The sequence below is a fragment of the Capricornis sumatraensis genome, chromosome 8 (genome assembly GCF_032405125.1).
Source record: "Capricornis sumatraensis isolate serow.1 chromosome 8, serow.2, whole genome shotgun sequence".
Taxonomy (NCBI): Eukaryota; Metazoa; Chordata; class Mammalia; order Artiodactyla; family Bovidae; genus Capricornis; species Capricornis sumatraensis.
In genome coordinates this window covers 60092236-60114412 of record NC_091076.1, presented here as the reverse complement: position 1 = coordinate 60114412, position 22177 = coordinate 60092236, and the positions used below count along the sequence as shown (strand labels likewise).

The 22177-nt window shown below is 36.1% G+C and overlaps 1 protein-coding gene across 1 annotated transcript in view; it reads right to left on the bottom strand.

Moving 5' to 3' along the window:
• Positions 1 to 466: 466 nt before the first annotated feature.
• The window catches only part of RAD51C (RAD51 paralog C), a 28542-nt gene continuing 6831 nt past the window's right edge, over positions 467 to 22177 (bottom strand). Inside the window, exons 5-9 of the mRNA XM_068978091.1 lie at positions 15148 to 15279; positions 9298 to 9364; positions 8529 to 8589; positions 2605 to 2665; positions 467 to 1997 (exon numbers count right to left, since the gene is read on the bottom strand). Of these exons, the coding sequence (XP_068834192.1) occupies positions 1881 to 1997; positions 2605 to 2665; positions 8529 to 8589; positions 9298 to 9364; positions 15148 to 15279 (438 nt within the window). The 3' untranslated portion in view covers positions 467 to 1880. The remainder of the gene's footprint in view (positions 1998 to 2604; positions 2666 to 8528; positions 8590 to 9297; positions 9365 to 15147; positions 15280 to 22177) is intronic.

Sequence of the window (22177 nt, the reverse complement as noted above, 5' to 3'; positions counted from 1 at the left end):
TGATTGTATCCTCTCAAAATTCATATGCTGAAGCCCTACCTCCAATCTATTTGGGGACAGGACTTTAGGAGGTAATTAATGTTAAATGAGGTTCTAAGAGTGGATTTCTCATTAAGAATGGTGGCCATATAAGACAAGGAAGAGAGAATGATCTTTCTCCACACATATCCACCTAGGAAAATCTTTGTGAGCACACTGTAAGAAGGCAACTGTCTGCAAGCAAGGGAGACAGCCCTCACCAGAACCAGACCATGCCAGGACACTGTGAAAAACCATGAGAAAATTCTGTTGTGTAATTCAGTGGTATTCTGTTATTATAGCCCAGGCAGACTGAGTTTATAACTAGAAAAATAAATATCTTTTCAGCAATAGCAACAATTTTGAAAAGCTATGATAAGTAAATTTTATTTTAAAAGTTGCAAACAAAAGAAATACACTTGGCTTTGTCTATATTCAGAGTCCTACAGTTCTTTTAAAGTACAGTGTTATAATGCTTTATAAAATGAGCTCTTACAGCATCTGATACCTGGTAACATTGATATTTATCACTTAACAACCCCCTTACTCTCCTAATGTTATGATTTGAGTAGACAGAATATAAAACGACAAGTAAATTTTTACAATGACTGCATTAATTATAATAAAAATATATGCCTTAAAGTACTCAAAAATAAGATAGCTACACTCGGTTATCCTAAAGTAATCAATTGAAATTTGTCTTAGATAATTAGGATGCCCATAAACCTGATTTTCCTGGGATAGTCCTGATTTATGTCCTGGTATAATGGCTAGCAGTGCCTTCTTTTGCTTCTTAAAAAGTCTTTGCAAACTATAGTTAAGATTGTGTATAATCAATTACAGAATAATTACTTGTTTAAAATTTTATGAATTTAGTGTTCAGTCTGGGACAGGAAATACCAACTGTCACTAAAATCTGGAAAATATGGTTGTCACATTATATAATATTCAATCACTTAAATAATTTTCTTCTCTAGGAGTCAAAGTAAATCTTGTAAATGAATTAAGAAGTACTAAGACGAACCAGGTACCAAAACATTTTTAGACTTTGAAACCACTCAAGAATTCAGATTTTTAATTTATTCAAGCAGTGTTAAGATTATCCAGAGGAAAATGTCAATACACCTAGAACTGGATCACATCATGTTTCAAAAATACAGAAATAAATGACTGTGAGCTTATCAACCTGAATATTCTGGAAGATGTATGTTCCAGTCAATGTTCTAGATGGGATAACCTAAGTCTTTCCTTTAATATTATAAAATAACATTAAAAAATGAACCAATGACTTCAATTTTAGGATTGAGGTCACTAAAATCAGAGTGGTCATCTAAAATTTGTATCCTACCCATCAACTGAATGTAATAATATGCTGACTCATGGTGCTGGCTTTTCTTTATAATAGAAATAGGTCATTTTTAAGAGTTATCAAAGCTACATTTAAAGAAGAGAGCACAACGGTGATGTGAAAAAAAAATCTTTTCTTCCTAGAAATGTCTAGGCAACCGGCAAAGAAACGAGGGAAAAAAACAGTCTGAATAATAAATTCAGATTAACCACACGAGATCACCTTTCCACATTTGCAAAACACAATACCTGTAACATCTCTACTCAATGTTATTAACAATGAAAACAGGGTCACATATAACTATAGAACACTGCTTAATTTAGAAGAACTCTTTCAGAGAATCATATTTGTTAAGTAGTTTCACTTAGTATAGACCTGATTTGTTCATTCACCATTCACTTAATATATAGACCTAATTCATTCACACCATAGCGTGTTTATACTCTAAAGTAAGAGTCTACTACTTGTAAACATTGCATCTCTCATAGCCTCAATACATATGTATACTTTGAGACTACTCTTTGGATTCCTGTTCTTCCTCTGAGTCCCGCGATCGCTTCCGGGAATTCAATGAACCTTCTGTTTGCAATGAATATGCAGTAGCAACAACAGCATCTCTAAATCCCTGAGGCTGCAAGATGAAAAAGTATACAAGTATGCTTTAAGAACATCTAAAATAACAACTGGTCTTCCAAATACTTTAAAGTAATAAGAGACCTACTTTATTCTTGGGATAGAAGTTATCAACCACAGTGAGTGAAGAGGATAAACCTCAAAGACAGGTGTCCAAGCCAGGACTATACTATTTTTATCTAGAGTCTCTTATGAATTTACTTATACATACACATATGCAGAAATAATAGTGCATTATAAAAATAATCTCTAAAGGGCAATCCTAACAAACTTTATGGTAGCTTTACTGGAAGAAGTGAAAGGAAGTATCCCACACGCCACAAGGCACAGCTGAAAAAAAATCTTTAATATCCGACATTACCCAGGACATGGAACACACTATCCTACAAATAAGTATTTCCTCTGTTCTTAAGAATAAAGTTCAGCTCAATTGTGACTATTCTTTATATATACTACTATTTTGGGGATAATGTTCTAAACATCAAAATCTGTCCTCAAATATGTTCACTGCCTACAGAAGTTAATAGAAGCAATTTGTAAATGCTTTCTTCAAATAATTACTGCCCACTAACACCAAAATCCCACTCTAATCAAGTAATACTGACTGTGATCTGAAATGGTACTGTAGATTCCTTCTGGCTTGGTGATTTGTACAATGTCGCCAACCTGCTTAGAGAAAAATAAATACAAACACATGTTTTAATTAATTAGTTCAGATGACTGAGTTCATAATTTAAATTTATAGTTTTTCATTATAATTCTATTATTTTGTTGTCTAAGAACACACAAAGAAATATAAAAAACACTTCCTTAAAACAATAACTATATATATAATATATATAACTATTACATATAATAACAATAGAATTGTTTGCATAACTGAAATTTTAAAACAACCTAAAAAGACAATGACTAATTCAAATAAATTATTTTATGCACGACAAGATACTGTTACATGTAAAATAAGGTGGAAGAAAATATTTAATGAGATGGGAAAATATTAATAATATACAAAGTATAAGTTATACTGTATGACCCCACATTCATGAGTAAGCTTGCATACATATTTTACAGAGAAAAATTACTAGAAGACTACAACCACAAAGTTAAGTTGCTATTACAAGGTAAAGGTTATTTTTTTGTTTGATTATCTATATCTTTCAAACTTTCTACAGTAATTGTGTATTTTTCATGTATAAGAAGCATTAAGAATTTCTTGGTATGCAACTGAGGAACACATACTCATTATACTAATATAATCAATCTAGGAAAACACATTCTTTCAAAATGAGTATGTTCAGAAAAATCATTGTCATAACAGGACAAGGTCTGATTAGGTACAATTTTATTGTGTACTCTAAAACTGAAAGCTCAAGGTGGTTGAGAAATAAAATTCTAAATTCTTATTAACTATGCTCAAATACCATAACAGCAACAAATATAGCTGACCCTTGAACCATGCAGGGTTAGGCATACCAATCCCCCTGCAATCAAAAACCTGAATGTGCATGCATGCTCAGTTGCTTCAGTGGTGTCCAGCTCTTTGCGACCCTATGGACCATAGCCTGCCAGGCTCCTCTGTCCATGGGATTCTCCAGGGAAGAATACTAGAGTAGGTTGCCATGCCCACCTCTAGAGGATCTTCCCAACCCAAGGATCAAACCGGAGTCTCTTATGTTTCCTGCTTTGGCAGGCAGATTCTTTACCACTAGTGCCACCTGGGAAACCCCCAAAATCCAAATACTCTGCTACAAAAACGAATTGATTGAGCTATCCAACAGCAGAAAGGTGAGAGAGACTTAGGACTTAACTCCAGTTCTTTTAATTCCACATATTGTGATCTCGCTGGCTTCCCTCATAGCTCAGTTGCTAAAGAACTGGCCTGCAAAGCAGGAGACCCAGGTTCAATCCCGGGGCCAGGAAGATCTACGGCAACCCACTGCAGTATTGCTGCCTGGAGAATCCCATGGACTGAGGAGCCTGGCAGGCTACAGTCCATGGGGTCACAAGAGGCGGACACAACTTAGTGACTAAACCACCACCACCAAAATGAAAATACAGAAACTATATTTATCGAAAATAATACATCTATAAGTGGACTCATGCAATTCAAATTCCTGTTCATGGGTCAACTTTACGAGCAAAAACTTTTAAAGTGCCTTTTAAAAATTACTTTAGAACTGATATAACTTATTCACAAAAGCTCAAGGTAGAAGCTACAGCTCAAGTGTCTGACAGATGACAGGATAAACAAAATGTGGTATATACATACTATGGAATATTAGTCTTAAAAAGGAAAGAAATTCTAACATCTGCTGAAATGAACCTTGAAGACATTACACCAAGTCAAATAAAGCCAGTCACAACAAGAACAATATTGTATGCTTCCACTTATATTAATGAGTGCCTAGACTAGTCAGATTCACAGAGACAGAAGGTAGCATGGTGGTTGCCAGAGGGTGGTGTCGGGGGAGAACAGGTAGTTACTATTTAATAGGCATGGAGTTTCAGTATGGAAAGATGAAAAAGTTCTGGAGATGGATGGTGGTGATAGTCGTACAATAATATGAATGTACTTCATGCCACTGAATTGTACACTTACACGGTTAAAATGGTAAATTTTATGTTATGAATACTTTAACACAATTTTTAAAAACTGATATAACTGTACACAATGAAGATTCTAAGTTAAAAGAAAAATCAGACTCTCTTAAAGGATTATTTGTTTACATATAATATAATGTTGATTTGTTTTCAAAGATAATTTACGAAGGCCATTTTTGTTTATCGTCTGTTATTCTCTCAGTTTTGAAACTGCCCTGCTCCTCAGGCATAATTCAAAAAAGAAGCAATTAGAGACCATCATCCACTCACTAGTTTTTAGGTTTGTTCTTTCAGGATGAAAACAGAAGAATTAAAAATGTCATCTTTGTAATTGCAATTGTATGCATAAATAAAATAACTGCAAAGTAATAGGTAACATAAGAATGTTATGTTAAGGAGTTATGTTCTGTTAGTTCTGTTAGGGAGTGAAATCATCAACTTTTATGATGCTTTAGGGTTGACTGTCTATCTTTAATGCAAAACAAAACAGGAAAAATAGAGGCACCTCCTTAAAATTAAAACACTACACATTTTGATCCAATAAAACAAAAATTAGCTAATCTTCTGAAAAATGAGTATCTAAATCACCTCATATCACCATATGTCCAAAAAGGTACCCAGTATATCCGACTTTCCTGAGAAAATTATTAAAAAGGAAATAAGCTTTTAAGAAGCATTTACAAGTTTATTAAGAATACTAAAGTCAAAGGGACATTACATATTCAGGTGGAAAAATCTTCCTCGAATTTCTAGGTAAAAAAAAATTTATTTCATGTCTGCATCTCAAGATATCTTTTTAAACAACAAACTGAACTGAAGAATCACTTGGCTCATGGCCCCAGCTGAGATGAAGCTTAACATATGGCTGAACTGCATAGTTTAGGTCAGGAAGAAACAAGACAGAAGCACAGTTTGTGCTCTAAAGCTGAGACACATATGAAACAGTGTGTGGGGGTGTTGATGTATTACTCCACTCTACCACCAGATCTTCTTGGCAAAGCACAGTATAATTCTGAACAATCTTGGCCTCATATTATCATGAATATGCAAATTGGAGGAAAACCCACACAATATACAGGACAGAGACAAAAGTATTTCTTTTAATAACTGTTGAAATGTTATTCTGTTACTAGCCAAACGGTAAAAATTCTGGTGAAGAACAGGGACTAGGGCATGAGATGGGACACTGAAGTTCAATCTCAATATAAATCTGGCTAGTCAAGGTTTTCATTTTTCTGCTCAAACTAGAAGTGTTCATTTTTATAAACTATTTTCCCCCAGCATGAATTTATATTTCCATCCTTTCAAGACACTATATTTTAAAAAGTATACAAGATTTCATGCAACTTTAATAACTTAAAGATATCTAATTTCAAACAATGAATAAAACAATGTTGATTTTATTAAATGAAGTCAACTACTTCTGATTATAACAAAGTATGCATACTACTTATCATATATCCACAGCCTAGGAAAAAAAGCAGTTTGGAAAAAAAGGTTTTTACCTAAAAAGGAGGATAAGATGTACCTTCAGATTTACTAGCAATCAATGCAGTAATATAATTACTTTCAGGAAACAGCAATTATAGGAGAAAAGGAATGGCCTCTTATAAAGCCAGCTATAAAATGTGGATACTGTACCTATGTCATAGTTATTTGTAAAATGAAATGAAATTTTATGTATACACACACACAGAGTACTTAGTACAATAAAGAACAGTTAATATTCAAAAAATGGTAGCTGCTACTTTTTAATCTTCCTGGGCCTTGATCTTCTCACTATTAATGATAATAGCTATAGAGCCTTCAAAGAGTTACTGAAGGACTCACAGACATAGAGAAAAACTGAGTGGTTACCAGTGGGGAGGGGGAGAACAGCAGTATAGGAGTAGGGGATTAAGAGTACAAACTATTATGTACAAAATAAGCTACAAGGATATACTGTACAATACAACAAATATAGCCAGTATTTTATAATAACTTTAAATGGAGCATAACCTTTAAAAATTTTTAACCATTATATTGTATATCTGTAACATATAATATTGTATATCAACTATAGTTAAATTTGGTTAAAAAGAGATATTGAATGGATTATATGCAATGTTGTATATAAGGTACACAGTTAAACACCTAGCACAAGCAAGCCACTCATTAAAATAGTATGAGATATAAGAAAAACATTCCTAGAGCAGATTTCTGTTAAATCTATCTATTCAATGTCAGCGTTCTACACCACTAATTTCTTGGGAAGGATTAGTAAGAGGCTGAAGCCATAAAATGGTTAACTCTGAAGAAAGTAAGCATGATTTTCCGACCATGCTCAGTTGTGTCCGACTCTTTGTGACCCCATGGACTGTACCCTCCCAGGCTCCTCCCTCCATGGGATTCTCCAGGCAAGAGCACTGGAGTGGGTTGCCATTTCCGTCTCCAGGGGATCTTCCCGACCCAGGGATTGAACCCGGCCAGGTCTCCCACATTCCAGGCAGACGCTTTAACCTCTGAGCCACCAGGGAAGCCCATGCTAACTTCTAGGATTTGACAAAGGAAAACTTCTCCTTCTGATGAGTGTATAAACAGATGAAAGAAACAAAGAAAAAGATGGAAGAAGTATCTTTCTTTACTCCTATTTTTCTCTCTTCTTAGATGTATCCTGTTATTGAGTATTTAATACTAGAACAGTAGAAGACCACTATAGTACACTTGCTCAGGGGGAATTTCTAAAAACATTTAAATAGTGAGATGTACTTTACAGAAAACCCCAATCTGGAAAAATATAAACAATACGTTCAAAAGACTCTCATCTGGAGAACTGTTGCCAAATCTTTACAATAGGGTTTGTCGCTGAGAAAAGAACTGCTTTTGTGAATTCAGTATACAATGACCTATTTATAGAGTTGGGGGATGGGAGTCAATGGCAAAGCACTATGCATTATGGAGGGAAAAAAGTTACCTGAAGTCTTTGGAAATGCCATCTTTCAAAGCAACGAACTAAAAGAACTAGTTACAAAAGATGTACAGAGATGTAATCAGTTCTGCTCTGAGCTCAGGGTCAGTAAGACCTAACTTGGTCAGGCTTGATTTTTTTCACTTTGTACAAGAATGAAGAAATGCAGATAAAGAAATAGTATATCTGACCAAACCCAGTATGTGTTAAAGCAATCCTTTTTTTCTTTATCCACATGCTGTCTCAATTTCCCCATTTTATTGGAGCATTCCCAAACCAAGTTTTCTTGGTTATACCAATTAATTTCAAAGCAGAGAGGCTGGCATAAATCTGACATTTCTAGGCTCCATGGCTTTCAATTGCCTATTTTGAAGAAAATGAAAAGTGGTTTGTTCACTTGCTTAGTAGCTTTAAAAACAAACACAAAGGTTTCATGCTGCCATAGTTTTATTTTCAAGAATAATACTTGTGAAAGGCAAGTAAGTAACTGGATAACAAAAGTAGGGTAGGGAAATATAAAAGAAAACAAGAATAGACACAATTTCATATAAGAAATATATTAAGAAACTAAGAAAAACCATCCTATTTTCCACATAAAGTAAAGTCCTAAGGCTAACCTCAAAAGTTTTCCTTTTGTCCTGATTTTACTCTTCTTTCAATCCGTTCCAGGAACACAGAGTACTCACCTCCCTCTGCATGGTTAATAAATGGTACTTGATTTCAAAGAGCTTTAGAAGGTGGCATTCTTTGGCCACCTACTCATTTCAGGTGCACCCCATCATTTAAATATTCCAAAGAACTTCCTATGTAGCTAACTGTGCGGTATAACAACATGTTTTTATGCCTGCTTTGGGTGATGAAGGCAACAGAAGCTTTAGTTCATGGGGCCCTGTAGAGAGCATCTAGCTCTAAGGAATTGATAAATGTTCAGTGTAATTTACCCAATATTTAGAATCACTAACCTGTTTCTATACTGACCTTTGCTTTTGGTCCCAATGAAAGATAAGCCGTATTGTAGCAGCATGTCCCCAACTTTCCCCTGAGGGAAAAAGAACAGGATAACTGAGTATATTGTAAGTCTCTCAGAACGCCTCTGACCAAAAACAATTTTCCTTTACTCAATTTAACATAATGAAAGTGTATTTAGTTTCAAAAAAGCCAGGTACATGGCTAACATCCTGAAATTAATAGATTTTTACCTATCCGTGGAAACACTGCAGAGCATTATTGCCACCCTCGACCTGCTTTCAGAAAACTCAATCTATTTGTCAATCTTCCTTATCAACAGGCTTACTGACATATTTTGACCACCAGAAGAAAAGCAAAATCTCTGACAGAATATTCTTGAAGATTTTAGTAGAAATAAATCTTGAAGCATTGTGTCCTAATAAAACCATGAGTAAGGTTAAAGACAGAGTCATAACCTGAGTTATTCATTACAGTGTGATTTGTATTTAAATGGATTCACCCCTTCTCCTGCTTAAGAGTGTGTGATTTCTGAGAACAAGAATCATCTTATGAATACACTATGGACCTGACACAAGAGTTGCCAGAGAGCAGATGCTCAATAAATGTTAAACAATTGAAAGGATGAGTCAGTATCTCAGGGCACTGTGTTCCACGCTAAGATTTATCAGCAAATAAGACAGAGTCTTCTCTGCTTTCATGGAACTTACAATACTCAATAAGCATCATACCAAAGAGGTAGAAAAAAATGTATTTAACTACAAATAGATTAATTGCCTACCCAGTGCAGGAACCAGCAAGGCCTGATTTCTATCAAACTTTGTTGTCATCTGATTGGTTAAAATTACCTACAAAAGCAAAATATGAGAAAATTAGGTGAGTCTCCCCCCAAAATTACAAGGTCTAAAGACACCATGTGTAAAAACTTAATAACTAGGAGCAGTGGAAACAAGGGAATCTGTATTCTTTATCACTATTGCCTCTCTAGAATATATTTATTCAAAGGAATATAAAATCCTTAATAAGTCTCTGGCAGGCCAGTAGTTAAGACTCCGTGCTTTCAATGCAGCTTGGCCACGGGTTTGATCCTTGGTTGGGGAACTCAGATCCCACATGCTGCATGGTGTGGCCAAATTAAAAAATAAAATCCTTAATAAAATTAACTCAGTGTTTATACTGTTAGGGGAGAGACAGTATTACCATTTATGATTCTACAGGAAAAAAAAAGAGACCGAGGCAAAGAATAAGAAGAAATCTAAAATCATATAGAGAGCACAGTATAATTAAAAGAACTAGGAAAGAATAAAATCCAGTAACAGATCAAATGACCCCAAATTATAACTATACTAGACTGCTCAGATAATAGAGGCACAGGTATTGTCTTATTCATAGATGGCCTCAAGGCTAACGATATTGCTAATTCTTTTACATATAGTGGCCTACAGAAAAGATAATATATTTAAAACGATATCAATTTTATTTTTTCAGTTTATTTTTTGGCTGCACCACATAGCCTGTAGGATCTTAGTTCCTCAACCAGGAATCAAATCTGTGCCCCCTAAAGTGGAATCTCAATTCTTAACCAATGGACCACCAGGGAAGTTCCACAAGATAGCAATTTGAAAGCAGAGACAAAAAGTGTTTAAGGCTAACTGAACACAGTTAAAAGTCAGATTATCTGGCACCTTCTCATCCAAAATTCTCCAGAAACAGTTATTTTAAATATTGTTCCAATATAGATCTTCTCTCCAGAAATAAGACAGACACTACTGCAAGCTGAAACTGGTAAGAACTTCTAAAAAAGCAATGAGAAAAGATAAAAAAAAGTCACCAATTCTTTAAGAAAACTGAGAAAGAAAAGGTTATTTGGCTGTTCCCACCATAGTGATCAACACCCTAAAATTTTTATCTACAAAGGAGAAATCTGTGATCTAGATTTCAGTCGGGTACAAACTGGATGACAGCACCTTCCTCTAGTCTCTCTCCTCTGAATGGCATAGTGGTCTTCCCATGTGTTACCTTACTCCAGGTATTTTAGAACAAGCTAAGTAGGAACTTAAATTGGTAATTAACTGCAATATACGTCTAACTGGCATCTACAACACGTTGCATAATACTCTTTACATACTACCAAGTGTTTAATCTTTAGCAAGTGGGATATTTACTTACACCAATATGCCAGGAGCCAGCATGGGAGATCCCACCCATGACAAGGTCATGCAGGACTCGAGGGACTCCCTGGGCCATCCCACCCATGACAAGGTCGTGCGGAAGAGTTCTGATTAAGCAAGGTCTCAGGACTCAATGGACCCCCTGGACCTGCTAGAGCATCTACCCCCAAACCAGAATCTGTCTGTCTTACTATTTTATGTCTTTCACCAGCTCTTCTGACATTAGCAGGGGGCTGTCCCCCACCACCTTTCTCTGGTAAGAGTTAACTTAGGGCTTCAGTTAATAAATCTCCTGGGCATGAAAGGAGTGTTTCAGACCCGCTGTTAGCATTCTAGCTTACTTGGCAGGTTTATCCAGACTCTTGCAACATTGTTGAGCCTATGCTTGCTGCCAAGTTCTCACATCCCTTTTCCATTATGTTCCTGGGAGTGCATATAGTCGAGATGTACAAATAACAAGCAGTAGCTTTAGCATTAGCAACATTAGACTTTGAGTTAATAAGTTCTTTCTTTGCTGTAGCCTGCTGAATCTTTGCTCCATAAAAATGTAACTCTGTACTTTAAGGGTGAAGCAGGCTAAAAATTTAAGAAGAAACACTTTAAGGGAAAATTATTGTTTTGGCTGACCAACATTTATCAAAAAGAGGTCATGGAATATCAACAGACCTCCGGGACAGAAGATGATGTACCAAAAATAAGACTCTTACAAGAAGGAACCTGATACCGATAAAAGTTATTACTGATGGAATGTTGAGTTGACTCTGCATTTTTCACCTTGCTGTATGTACAACTCGGGGTATAAAAGCCCCGAGGAAAATAAAGTAAAATGGGCCTCGCTCACTGAAGGTTGGTCACCTCATGTCGTTCTTTCCTTATCTCTTTCTCTATCTTTCTTCATTCGCCGATGTCGTCCATCCTGAGGATACCCCTGGACTCTGCTGAGGCTGGACCTCGGCACCAATACCTTTTGATTAAAGGTGCACTATTCAATTCTGCAACCATTAGCCATATAGCTTTTAAAAACTAAATTAATTAAAACTAGAAATTCAGTTCTTCCACAGCATTAGTCACATTTGAAGTGCTCAACAACCATGCAACTATTATATCAGACTGAGCATTTTCATCTTTACAGAAAGTTCTATCGGATAACATTGCTTTACAGACTATTAGACATCTTACACATTATCCACTACACACCTTGAGGCAAATGAAAATAGACATATTGGCTTACCAGTTGTTCAACATCCCAAAATCAGAATTTGCATCACTAGCAAATATTTATAAAATAATTAATACTCCTTCTGCAAAAATGTTGGGTTTACCATGATATAAATGAAAGTTATTGTGTAATTACTCCAAGCTCTTAAAGAATGAGTCCTGGGACCTCCCTGGTGGACTAGTGGTCAGGATTCTAGGCTTTCCCACAAACTGTGACGGATGGTGCCAAAAAAAAAATGCATCTTAAAGTAGTGACGTAATAATCACTTTGAAATTATGAACTTCAGTGCTTTAAGAATACTTCTGCTGTCCAAATGTCCTTAAATGAATGAACAGATAAACAAACTGTGGTATATAAAGCATACTGATACATGCTACAACATGGATGAACCTTGAAAATATTATGCTAAGTGAAAGAAGCCAGACATAAAAGATCACATATTGTATGAATTTATATAAAATATCCAAAGAAGGCAAATCCATAGATACAGCAGACTAGTGGTTGTTAGTGGCTATAGAGAGGGTGCAATGGGAAATGATGGTGAACAGGTATGAAAGTTCTTTTTGGGGTAGTGGAAATGTTCTAAAATTAGATAGCTGTGATGGTTGCACAGTTCTGGATACACCCAAATGCACTGAGCTACACTTTAAAAGGGCGAATTTTATGGTACATTAACTATATCTAATAGGGCTGTTAAAATTTTTTCTGCTAAAAAATAAGTGTATCTCTAAAAGGTAAACTATACCTCAAGAAAAAAAAGTCTATCTTCTATTTTAGCCACACACACAAAAAAAGGTATAACTGGAATCTAATCAGGAGGAAACATCACAGAAACCCAAACTGCAGAGATATTCTCTAAAAGTACTGGCTTGTATTCTTAAAACACAGCAATAGCACAAAAGTAAAGAAAGGCAACTAAAGAGATATGACAAGTTAAAAGCAATATGTGATTCCAGCTGGCAAACTGAACTGGGGAAAAAACTGTTATGAAGGACATCACTGAGATATGTGACAGAACTAAAATATGGATTAAATATTAAAGTTGCATAATATTAAATGTCCTAAATTTGATAACTATACTCTGGATACCATATGAGACTATTCTCATTCTTAGGAAATATATACTGAAGTATTATTAGACAAGTGGGTATGATGTGTGCATATATTTTTAACAGTTTAGAAAAATATACACATAAACTCTGTGTGTGTGTGTGTGTGTCTGTGTGTGTGTACAGAAAGAGAGTGGGGAGAGAGAATAAGAATGAAAAAGCAAATCTTGGGAAATGTTATACGGGAATTCTTTATACTATCCAAATCAGCAAATTTAATTTTATCTTTTCCCCACTGAACTATAAACAACAACAAAAAAGAATTCCCATTCACTGATGTACAGAACATACTTTGGAATACACTTTCTGGGAGCAATTTGCTAATACATAACAAAATGTTTAAAAAGAGAGATATCCCTTTAGGCTTAATATTTTCAGAAGTAATTGGACACATGGACAAAGAAGCATATATTAAGTTGTTGACTCTAAACAACGGGCGACATTTCATGTTGTTTAGACTACTCTTTTTTTTTGCAGTGGTGGCAGGGAGGAGCTGCACTTCACAGCTGGCGGCACCTCAGCAACCTGACCAAGGAATGAACCTGTGCTACGGCAATGAAAGCCTAGAATCCTAACCACTAAGCCACCAGGGAACTCCCTAGATTACTTTTTTAATCAGAAAAGATGAAGCTCTCTCTTAAAAAACAAAAGCAAAAACCTAAGCAACTATACAACCCATTATCCTTGAGTGCCCCCTACTGGGGACTCTTCACTAACACAATGCTAAATTACAAATTGGGCTTCCCAGGTAGCTCAAGGGGTGAAGAACCCGCCTGCCAGTGTAGAATGGTTTGATCCGTGGGTTGGGAAGATCCCCTGGAGGTGGAAATGGCAACCTTCTCCAGTATTCTTGCCTAAAAAAAAAATCCCTTGAAAAGAGGAGCCTGCCTGATGGGCTACAATGGGGTCACAAAGAGCTGGACACGACTGAACATGCAAGAAATTACAAATTAATGACAAGAAATAATTCAAGACAGGACACCATGTTCTGGACATATGCAAAGAAAAAAAAAATTCAAAATTCAAAAGAAAAAATGTACATTTTGAAATGTGTGTGTGTGTATGTGTGTGTGTGTGTGTGTGTGTATCAGTGGTGGGATGAAGCTGCAGAGAGGGAAGTGCAAACAGGCAGTTAAAAAATAAGTTTTTACCTCACTCCTTTTTTATCTCTTTACTTCTGAGCTCATCTTTACCTCTCTCCTGACATTACATATCTGGAAGAGTTAGCTCCTCCTCTAAATATCTAGGCCGTTTACACAATTTTTCTACCCAACTGAGTGTGTGATTCTACATTATGTATTAATCAAAGACTCAAGAATAAAAGAAAAATGGCAATGTTGGAAGAGCTTACCTGAGAAACATCAAGTATATTAGAAAGAAAACAATGTTAATTATCAAAGGTGGCATTTCTTTATCAAACAAAGTCCATTTTTATAATTCAGCATCTTAATTATGCTTTTTACTTCCCAGGAAAACTGATACACAACACTCCGACTAGATTTAACTTGTTTTACAGAAACCAAACTGAAACAAAACTACATTCACAATTGTACACTGGGGCTTCCCTGGCTGTCCAGTGATTAACAATCCACCTGCCAATGCAGGGGACACGCATTCAACCCCTGGTTTGGGAAGATTCCACATGCTGTATGGTAAGTTAGCCAAAACTACTGAGCCAGCACTCTAGGGCCTGCAAGCCACAAGTACTGAAGCCCACGTACTTAGAGCCTGCGCTCTGCAACAAGAGAAGCCACCACAATGACAAGCCCTCACACTACAATGAAAAGTACCCCTGCTTGCTGCAACTAGAAAAAGCCCATGTGCAGCAACAAAGACAGCCAAAAATATGTATAAATATTAAAAAAAAGAACTGTACATCCATATTATTTGCTTTCAGTCAGACAAATTTTATATTTAGCTATTTCTAGATTTTAACATTTAATTTTTGTGTTTTTTTTTTGTCATATTGCACAACATGCAGGATCCTAGTTCCCTGACCAGGGATCAAACCTGTGCTCCCTGCACCAGAAAAGTAGAATCCTAACCACTGAACCACCAGGGAACCCCTTACATTTGAACATTTTATATAATCGCGACCTTATAACAAAACTTCCTTTACTAATAATACTTACAGCTAATCTGTGGTTGTTTGCAAGGCTGATCATCTGTTGGGCTAGGCCATTTAATAATCGAGTACGAAGGGACAAGTCATCTAGGTCATGACGAAATGGAAAAGCGATACCATCCACTATCACTAATCGAACCTAATTACAAGAGATAATGATATTAGGTTTGGTATCTAAAATAAAATAAAAAATGGCAATCACAAAGCAGAGTGCATTACAGAGAAAAAGAAACAAAATTTTAAAATTCAGCGTTCTATTTCCTACTTTCCAAAGACTTTATTTTGGTCAAGTAGAAAGCTATTCAGTGCTTTCTGCATTAGTCACCAAAAGTTAGAATAAACTCTAGTTTGATAATTTATCATCTTAGAAAAACAATTCAATAAAAAAAAGCAATTACAATTTTCTCATAATTTGCCACTATACCCAGTTTTCATAGAGGTGGACCAATAAAAAATACTTTTAAAATCTTAGTAAAATCAATTTTTCAATTAAATGTCAATTTTATCTTCAGGATTCCTTTTATGTTAAAAAAAAAACCCTCTCAAATATCAAATTATAAAAGATTTTTCAAATGCTTAATTTTTGGTATATTTTTCTTTAATTTAAAATACACTATAGGGCAACTAACCATTATAGAATTCAGCAAGAGGCAAGTTTGTTTTGAATTCTAATCAACAAAGTTTACTTACAGATGATAAACATTTTCATGACAGTTTCATTTCTAATAGGATCTAAATAATGGCTTCTATGGTGAAGTTAGAATAATATATAACCTAAGATCCAAGAACAAACAGAACCTGGAAACCAATCCAATTGTAAACAAAATATGACAAAATTATATATTTTTTATAAGGACTAGGCAAAAGGAAAAGCTTTTGTGAAGCACTGTCTTAGTAAGCTGTCTTATATATTTCATTCATTACTTCATTCAACAAATATTTGACACCTACTATATGCTAGTCACTGTTCCATGGACTGGGGAACAAGAGACAAGATCCTTGATCTTTTGGAGCTTATGTTCCAGTGGAGTAAGTAAGTAATTTGTATGCAAACAAAAATATGAATAATTTCTTTTTTTAAACTCAATAGATTACAAAGGATATAACTCAGCACCATATGATCCAGCAATCCCACTCCTGGGCATGTATCTGGAGAAAACTGTAATTCAAAAGACACATGCATCCCAGTGTTCATAGCAGCACTATTCAAATAGCCAGGACAGGAAAACAGCATAAATGTCCATAAACAGATGAGTGGATAAAGAAACTGTGGAGTATATATCTGTGTATAATGTGTAAACATATACATTCAATGGAATATTACTCAGCCATTAAAAAATGAAATAATGCCATGTGCAACAATACAGATGGAACTAGAGATTATCATACTAAGTGAAGTAAGTCAGAAAAAGACAAATATCATATGATATCACTTATATGTATAATCTAAAACATGACACAAATGAACTTATTTACAAAATAGAAACAGACTGACGACATAAGAAAAAACATGGTTACGCAAGAGGAAAGTAGTGGAGAGATAAATTAAAAGTATGGGATTAGCAGATACAAACTACTATATATAAAAATATTTAAACAACAAGGTCCTACTGTATAGCACAGGGAATTAAATTTACTATCCTGTAATAAAACATAAACAATAAACTGTGGAAAATTCTGAAAGAGATGGGAATACCAGACCGCCTGACCTGCCTCTTGAGAAACCCGTATGCAGGTCAGAAGGCAAGAGTTAGAACTGGACATGGAACAACAGACTGGTTCCAAATAGGAAAAGGAGTACGTCAAAGCTGTATATTGTCACCCTGCTTATTAACTTATATGCAGAGCACATCATGAGAAACGCTGGGCTGGAAGAAGCACAAGCTAGAATCAAGATTGCCGGGAGAAATATCAATCACCTCAGATATGCAGATGACAACACCCTTATGGCAGAAAGTGAAGAGGAGTTAAAAAGCCTCTTGACGAAAGTGAAAGAGGAGAGCGAAAAAGTTGGCTTCAAGCTCAACATTCAGAAAATGAAGATCATGGCATCCGGTCCCATCACTTCATGGGAAATAGATGGGGAAACAGTGGAAACAGTGTCAGACTTTATATTTTGGGCTCCAAAATCACTGCAGATGGTGACTGCAGCCATGAGATTGAAAGACACTTACTCCTTGGAAGGAAAGTTATGACCAACCTAGACAGCATATTCAAAAGCAGAGACATTACTTTGTCAACAAAGGTCTGTCTAGTCAAGGCTATGGTTTTTCCAGTAGTCATGTATGGATGTGAGAGTTGGACTGTGAAGAAAGCTGAGTGCCAAAGAACTGATTCTTTTGAACTGTGGTGTTGGAGACGACTCTTTAGAGTCCCTTGGACTGCAAGGAGATCCAACCAGTCCATCCTAAAGGAGATCAGTCCTGGGTGTTCACTGGAAGGACTGACGTTAAAGCTGAAACTCCAATACTTTGGCCACCTGATGTGAAGAGCTGACTCATTTGAAAAGACCTTGATACTGGGAAAGATTGAGGGCAGGAGGAGAACGGGACGACAGATGACATGGTTGGATGGCATCACCGACTCAATGGATATCAGTTTGGGTAAACTCTAGGAGCTGGTGATGGACAGGGAGGCCTGGCATGCTGTGGTTGATGTGGTCACAAAGAGTTGGACGTGACTGAGCGACTGAACTGAACTGAATAAACCATAATGGTAAAGAATATGAGAGAGAGTATGTATATATATGCATAATTGAATTACTTTGCTCTACACCAGAAACTAACACAACATTGTAAATCAACTACATGTCAATTAGAAAAAATGTAAAGGACATAATTCAGGAATAGTCAGATGGAACAGATGCATAGAGAACGTATGGGGAAGGGACACAGAGCTTCCAAGTTCTCTCCCAGAGCCATTCTCCTAGCACTTCCACAGGTTCACCAACTCAGAAGTTCTGAATAAGATAATTTATGATAATGACAGGGGCTACAAAGAAACTCAAACCAGGTGAAATGACAAATAAATAGGTGGTGGGTTGAGGCAAACTTAAGACTAGATGTGAGGAGACATCAATAAAAAGGCAGGCAATAGAACTGACTCCTGGTGGAGAAGGAAATGGCAACCCACTCCAGTACTCTTGCCTGGAGAATCCCTTGGACAGAGGAGCCTGATGGGCTACAGTCCATGGGGTCGCAGAGTCGGATACGACTGAGTGACTGACACACTAAATTGAGGAGATACTTGATGGTGCAAGAGTACACTGTATCTACTCTCCCATCTCCTGCAGAAAGCAGAATGGGGCAGGCAGCACCTAGAAGGCAGGATGGTGCCCCCCACTCTCATCCCTTCTGGAAGTCTTGGGGCCTCAGTGCCTGCAACAGCTGGCCTCAGGCAAATAAAAGACTAAATTGTTTAAAAATAATAACAAATTAATTAATTATTAAAACAAAAAAAAAAGAACTGACTCCAGGATAAGGACCTCTAGGAGAGAAAGACAACTCACATATATTATGAACAGGAAGGTCAAAGGCTCTAAGACACAAACAGGTTTGGTATGTTTAAAAGGTCAGAAAAAAAGTAGTGAGGAGGAGTGATAGGAAATGACAGAAAGGAATAGTGGTGTGCTGAGGCCAAATGCTACAGCTCTTGAGCCAAGAGCTAAATTTTTAGAAGTTTTACAAATCCATCATCAAATATAGTCATCTGTAACAAACTATACAAATTTATGAGTAAATGAATTACATTAAAATATGGATGATAAATACTGAAAACCCACCCCTCCTACATTTTACTATTATCTATGCTCTTAAGGTTACGTACATCTGTTTTACCTTTATAGTGGAAACACGGTTTCTTCTCTACTCCATGTCCAGTGACATACTTGAAATCAGCTATGATAGGAGTATTTTCTACATGGAAACCAGCAAGCAAATAAGCTACAGATCAAGATTTGATTTGTTTTGCTGTCTAGACTTCTAATAAAGTGATGGAAAAAAATGTCATAATCAGATTGATCTTAAAAATGTGTCTGTAGGGAACAGACTAGTGGTTGCCAAGGGGGAGCAGGATGAGGGAGGGGTGGTCTGGAAGTCTGAGACTGGCAGATGCAAACTATCAACATTATACGTAAGATGGATAAACAATAAGGTCTTATTGTATAGCACAGGGAACTATATTCAATATGCTTTGATAAATCATAACGGAAAAGAATATGAGAATATGTACAAGTGAATCACTGCAGTACAGCAGAAATTAACACATTATAAATCAACTATATGTCACTAAAACTTTTTCTAAATTATTGTGCCTATATCTATTACATTGAACTACACCAAAAAACTGAGGAAATATGCTACTACTTCTGGAAAATGAATTCAATAACTAGGAGTGATCATTAAATCAAAAGAAGGAAAATGCTGCCCAGGAAAATACTATATAATTACATGTTTGTGTTCTGGGGTATTTGTAAGGAGTCCCAAATACCAAGGGCATCCAAAGACCTCTCTGCTCAAATCAGAGCAGGTACATATCCTAATCTATAATGGAAGAATAGAAATAAGTCTATTCCCCTCTCCACAGTACAGATTTTATTGAAACTGGCTGAATTACAAACATCTGGACCTTCTGCTAAGTAGTAACTGTCACACTGATGACTTTTCTCCTCCAAGTTTAGAGAGCAAGTTCCTGAATACACTCTGGTGAGTTTCCTTGATCTATCAATATGGAGATTATCCTGAATAATGGAAAGTCAATGAATGACAGAGTTTGAGAGGGTAGGATAAAACAAGCATTGTCAAAAAACAAAAAAAAAAAACCCAAGCATTGTCATTCAACTCAAGTTGTCATTCAACAGCTGAAATTAAAAAGTTACCAACGTGAATTTCTTTTCTTTTTGGCCTCACCCTGTAGCTTGCGGAATCTTAGCTTCCAAACCAGGGATTGAATGTTAGTTTTCTTAGCAGTGGAAGGGCAGAGCCCTGACCACTGAACTGCCAGGGAATTCCCCATAAAATAATTTATAACCAGAAATAAATGGTAACTAGAGCTTATCAATGAATGTGGTTAAGCTGCAAGATAAGAGATTAATACACAGAAATCTGCTGCATTTCCACACACTAACAACCAAAGATCAGAAAGAGAAACTAAGGCAATAATCCCATTTGCCGTCTCATCAAAAGAATAAAATACATAATAATAAACCTACCAAAAAAAATAAAAATAAACCTACCTAAGGAGGCAAAAGATGTATACTCCAAAAACTATAAAATGCTAATGAAAGAAACTGAAGATGACACAGATGGAAAGATATATCATGTTCTTACACTGGAAGAATCAATACTGTCAAAATGACTACGCTATCCAAGGTCATCTACAGATTCAATGCAATTCCTATCAAATTACCAAGAGCATTTTTCACAGATCTAGAAGAGAAAAAATTTTAATGTGTAAGGAAACAAAAAAGGCCTCAAATAACCATAGCAATCTTAAGGAAAACAGAGCTGGAGGAATCAGGCTCCATAACTTGTGACTCTACTATAATGATACGGTAATCAAAAACGTGTGGTGCTAACACAAAGACAGACTTATAGATCAATGGAACAGGACAGAAAGCTCAGAAATAAACCCATGCACCTACAACCAATTAATCTACCATAGAGGAGGTAAGAGTATTCATTGAAGAAGATAGTCTCGTCAATAAGCGGTGCTGGGAAAAGTGGGGCAGCCACATGTAAAAGAATGAAATTAGAACATTAACACCACACACAAAAATAAACTCAAAGTGGATTAAAGAGCTAAATGTAAGACCAGATGCTATAAAACCCTTAGAGGAAAGTACAGGCAGAACACTCTTTGCCATAAATTGCAGCAATGTCTTTTTGGATCATTATACCTCCTACAGCAATGAAAATAAAAATAAACAAATGGGACCTAACTAAACTTAAAAGTTTTTGCATACCAAAAGAAACCATAAACAAAATGAAAAGACAACCCACAGAATGGGAGGAAACATTTGCAAACGATGTGACCAAAATATATTTATCTTCAAAATATACTAACAGCTCATGCAGCTCAATATCAAAACAAACAAACCAATCAAAAAATGGGCAGAAGTTATAAGTAGAAATTTCTCCAAAGAGGACATAAAGATGGCCAAAAAGCACATAAAAATATGCCCATTACTAGAGAAATGTATATCAAAATTTCAATGAGGTAATCAGCTCACACTGGTCAGAATGGTCATTATCAAAGTCTGCTGCTGCTAAGTCGCTTCAGTCATGTCCGACTCTGTGCGACCCCATAGACGGCAGCCCACCAGGCTCCCCCGTCCCTGGGATTCTCCAGGCAAAACACTGGAGTGGGTTGCCATTTCCTTCTCCAATGCATGAAAGTGAAAAGTGAAAGTGAAGTCGCTCAGTCGTGTCCGACTCTTAGCGATCCCATGGACTGTGGCCCACCAGGCTCCCCCGTCCATGGGATTTTCCAGGCAACAGTGCTGGAGTGGGGTGCTATTGCCTTCCTTATCAAAGTCTAGGAAAAATAAATGTTGGGGAAGATGCAGAGAAAAAGGAATTCTCCTACATTGTTGATGTGAATGTAAATTCCCATCCTAAACCAATACCCTAAACTTGTACTCTAAAGAACTAGAAAAAGAACAGCAAACTAACCCTAAAGAAAGTAGAAGAAAGTAATACACATTAAAGTGGAAATAATAAAAACAGACAAAAGAGAAACAATTGGAAAAATCACTGAAATCAAAAGTTGATTCTTTGAAAAGATCAACAAAATTGACAAGCCTTTAACTAAAATGACTAAGAAAAACAGAAGACAATGCAAACCACTCCAATCAGGAATGAAAATAGGGACATTACTACCAACCTTATAAAAATAACAATTGTAGAGAATATAGTGAACAACTGTATGGCAAAAAATTAGATAACCTAGATGAAATGGACAAATTCACTGAAAGAAACAAACTACTAAAACCTGCTAAAGAAACAGAAAATCTGAATAGATTTACAATAAGTAAACAG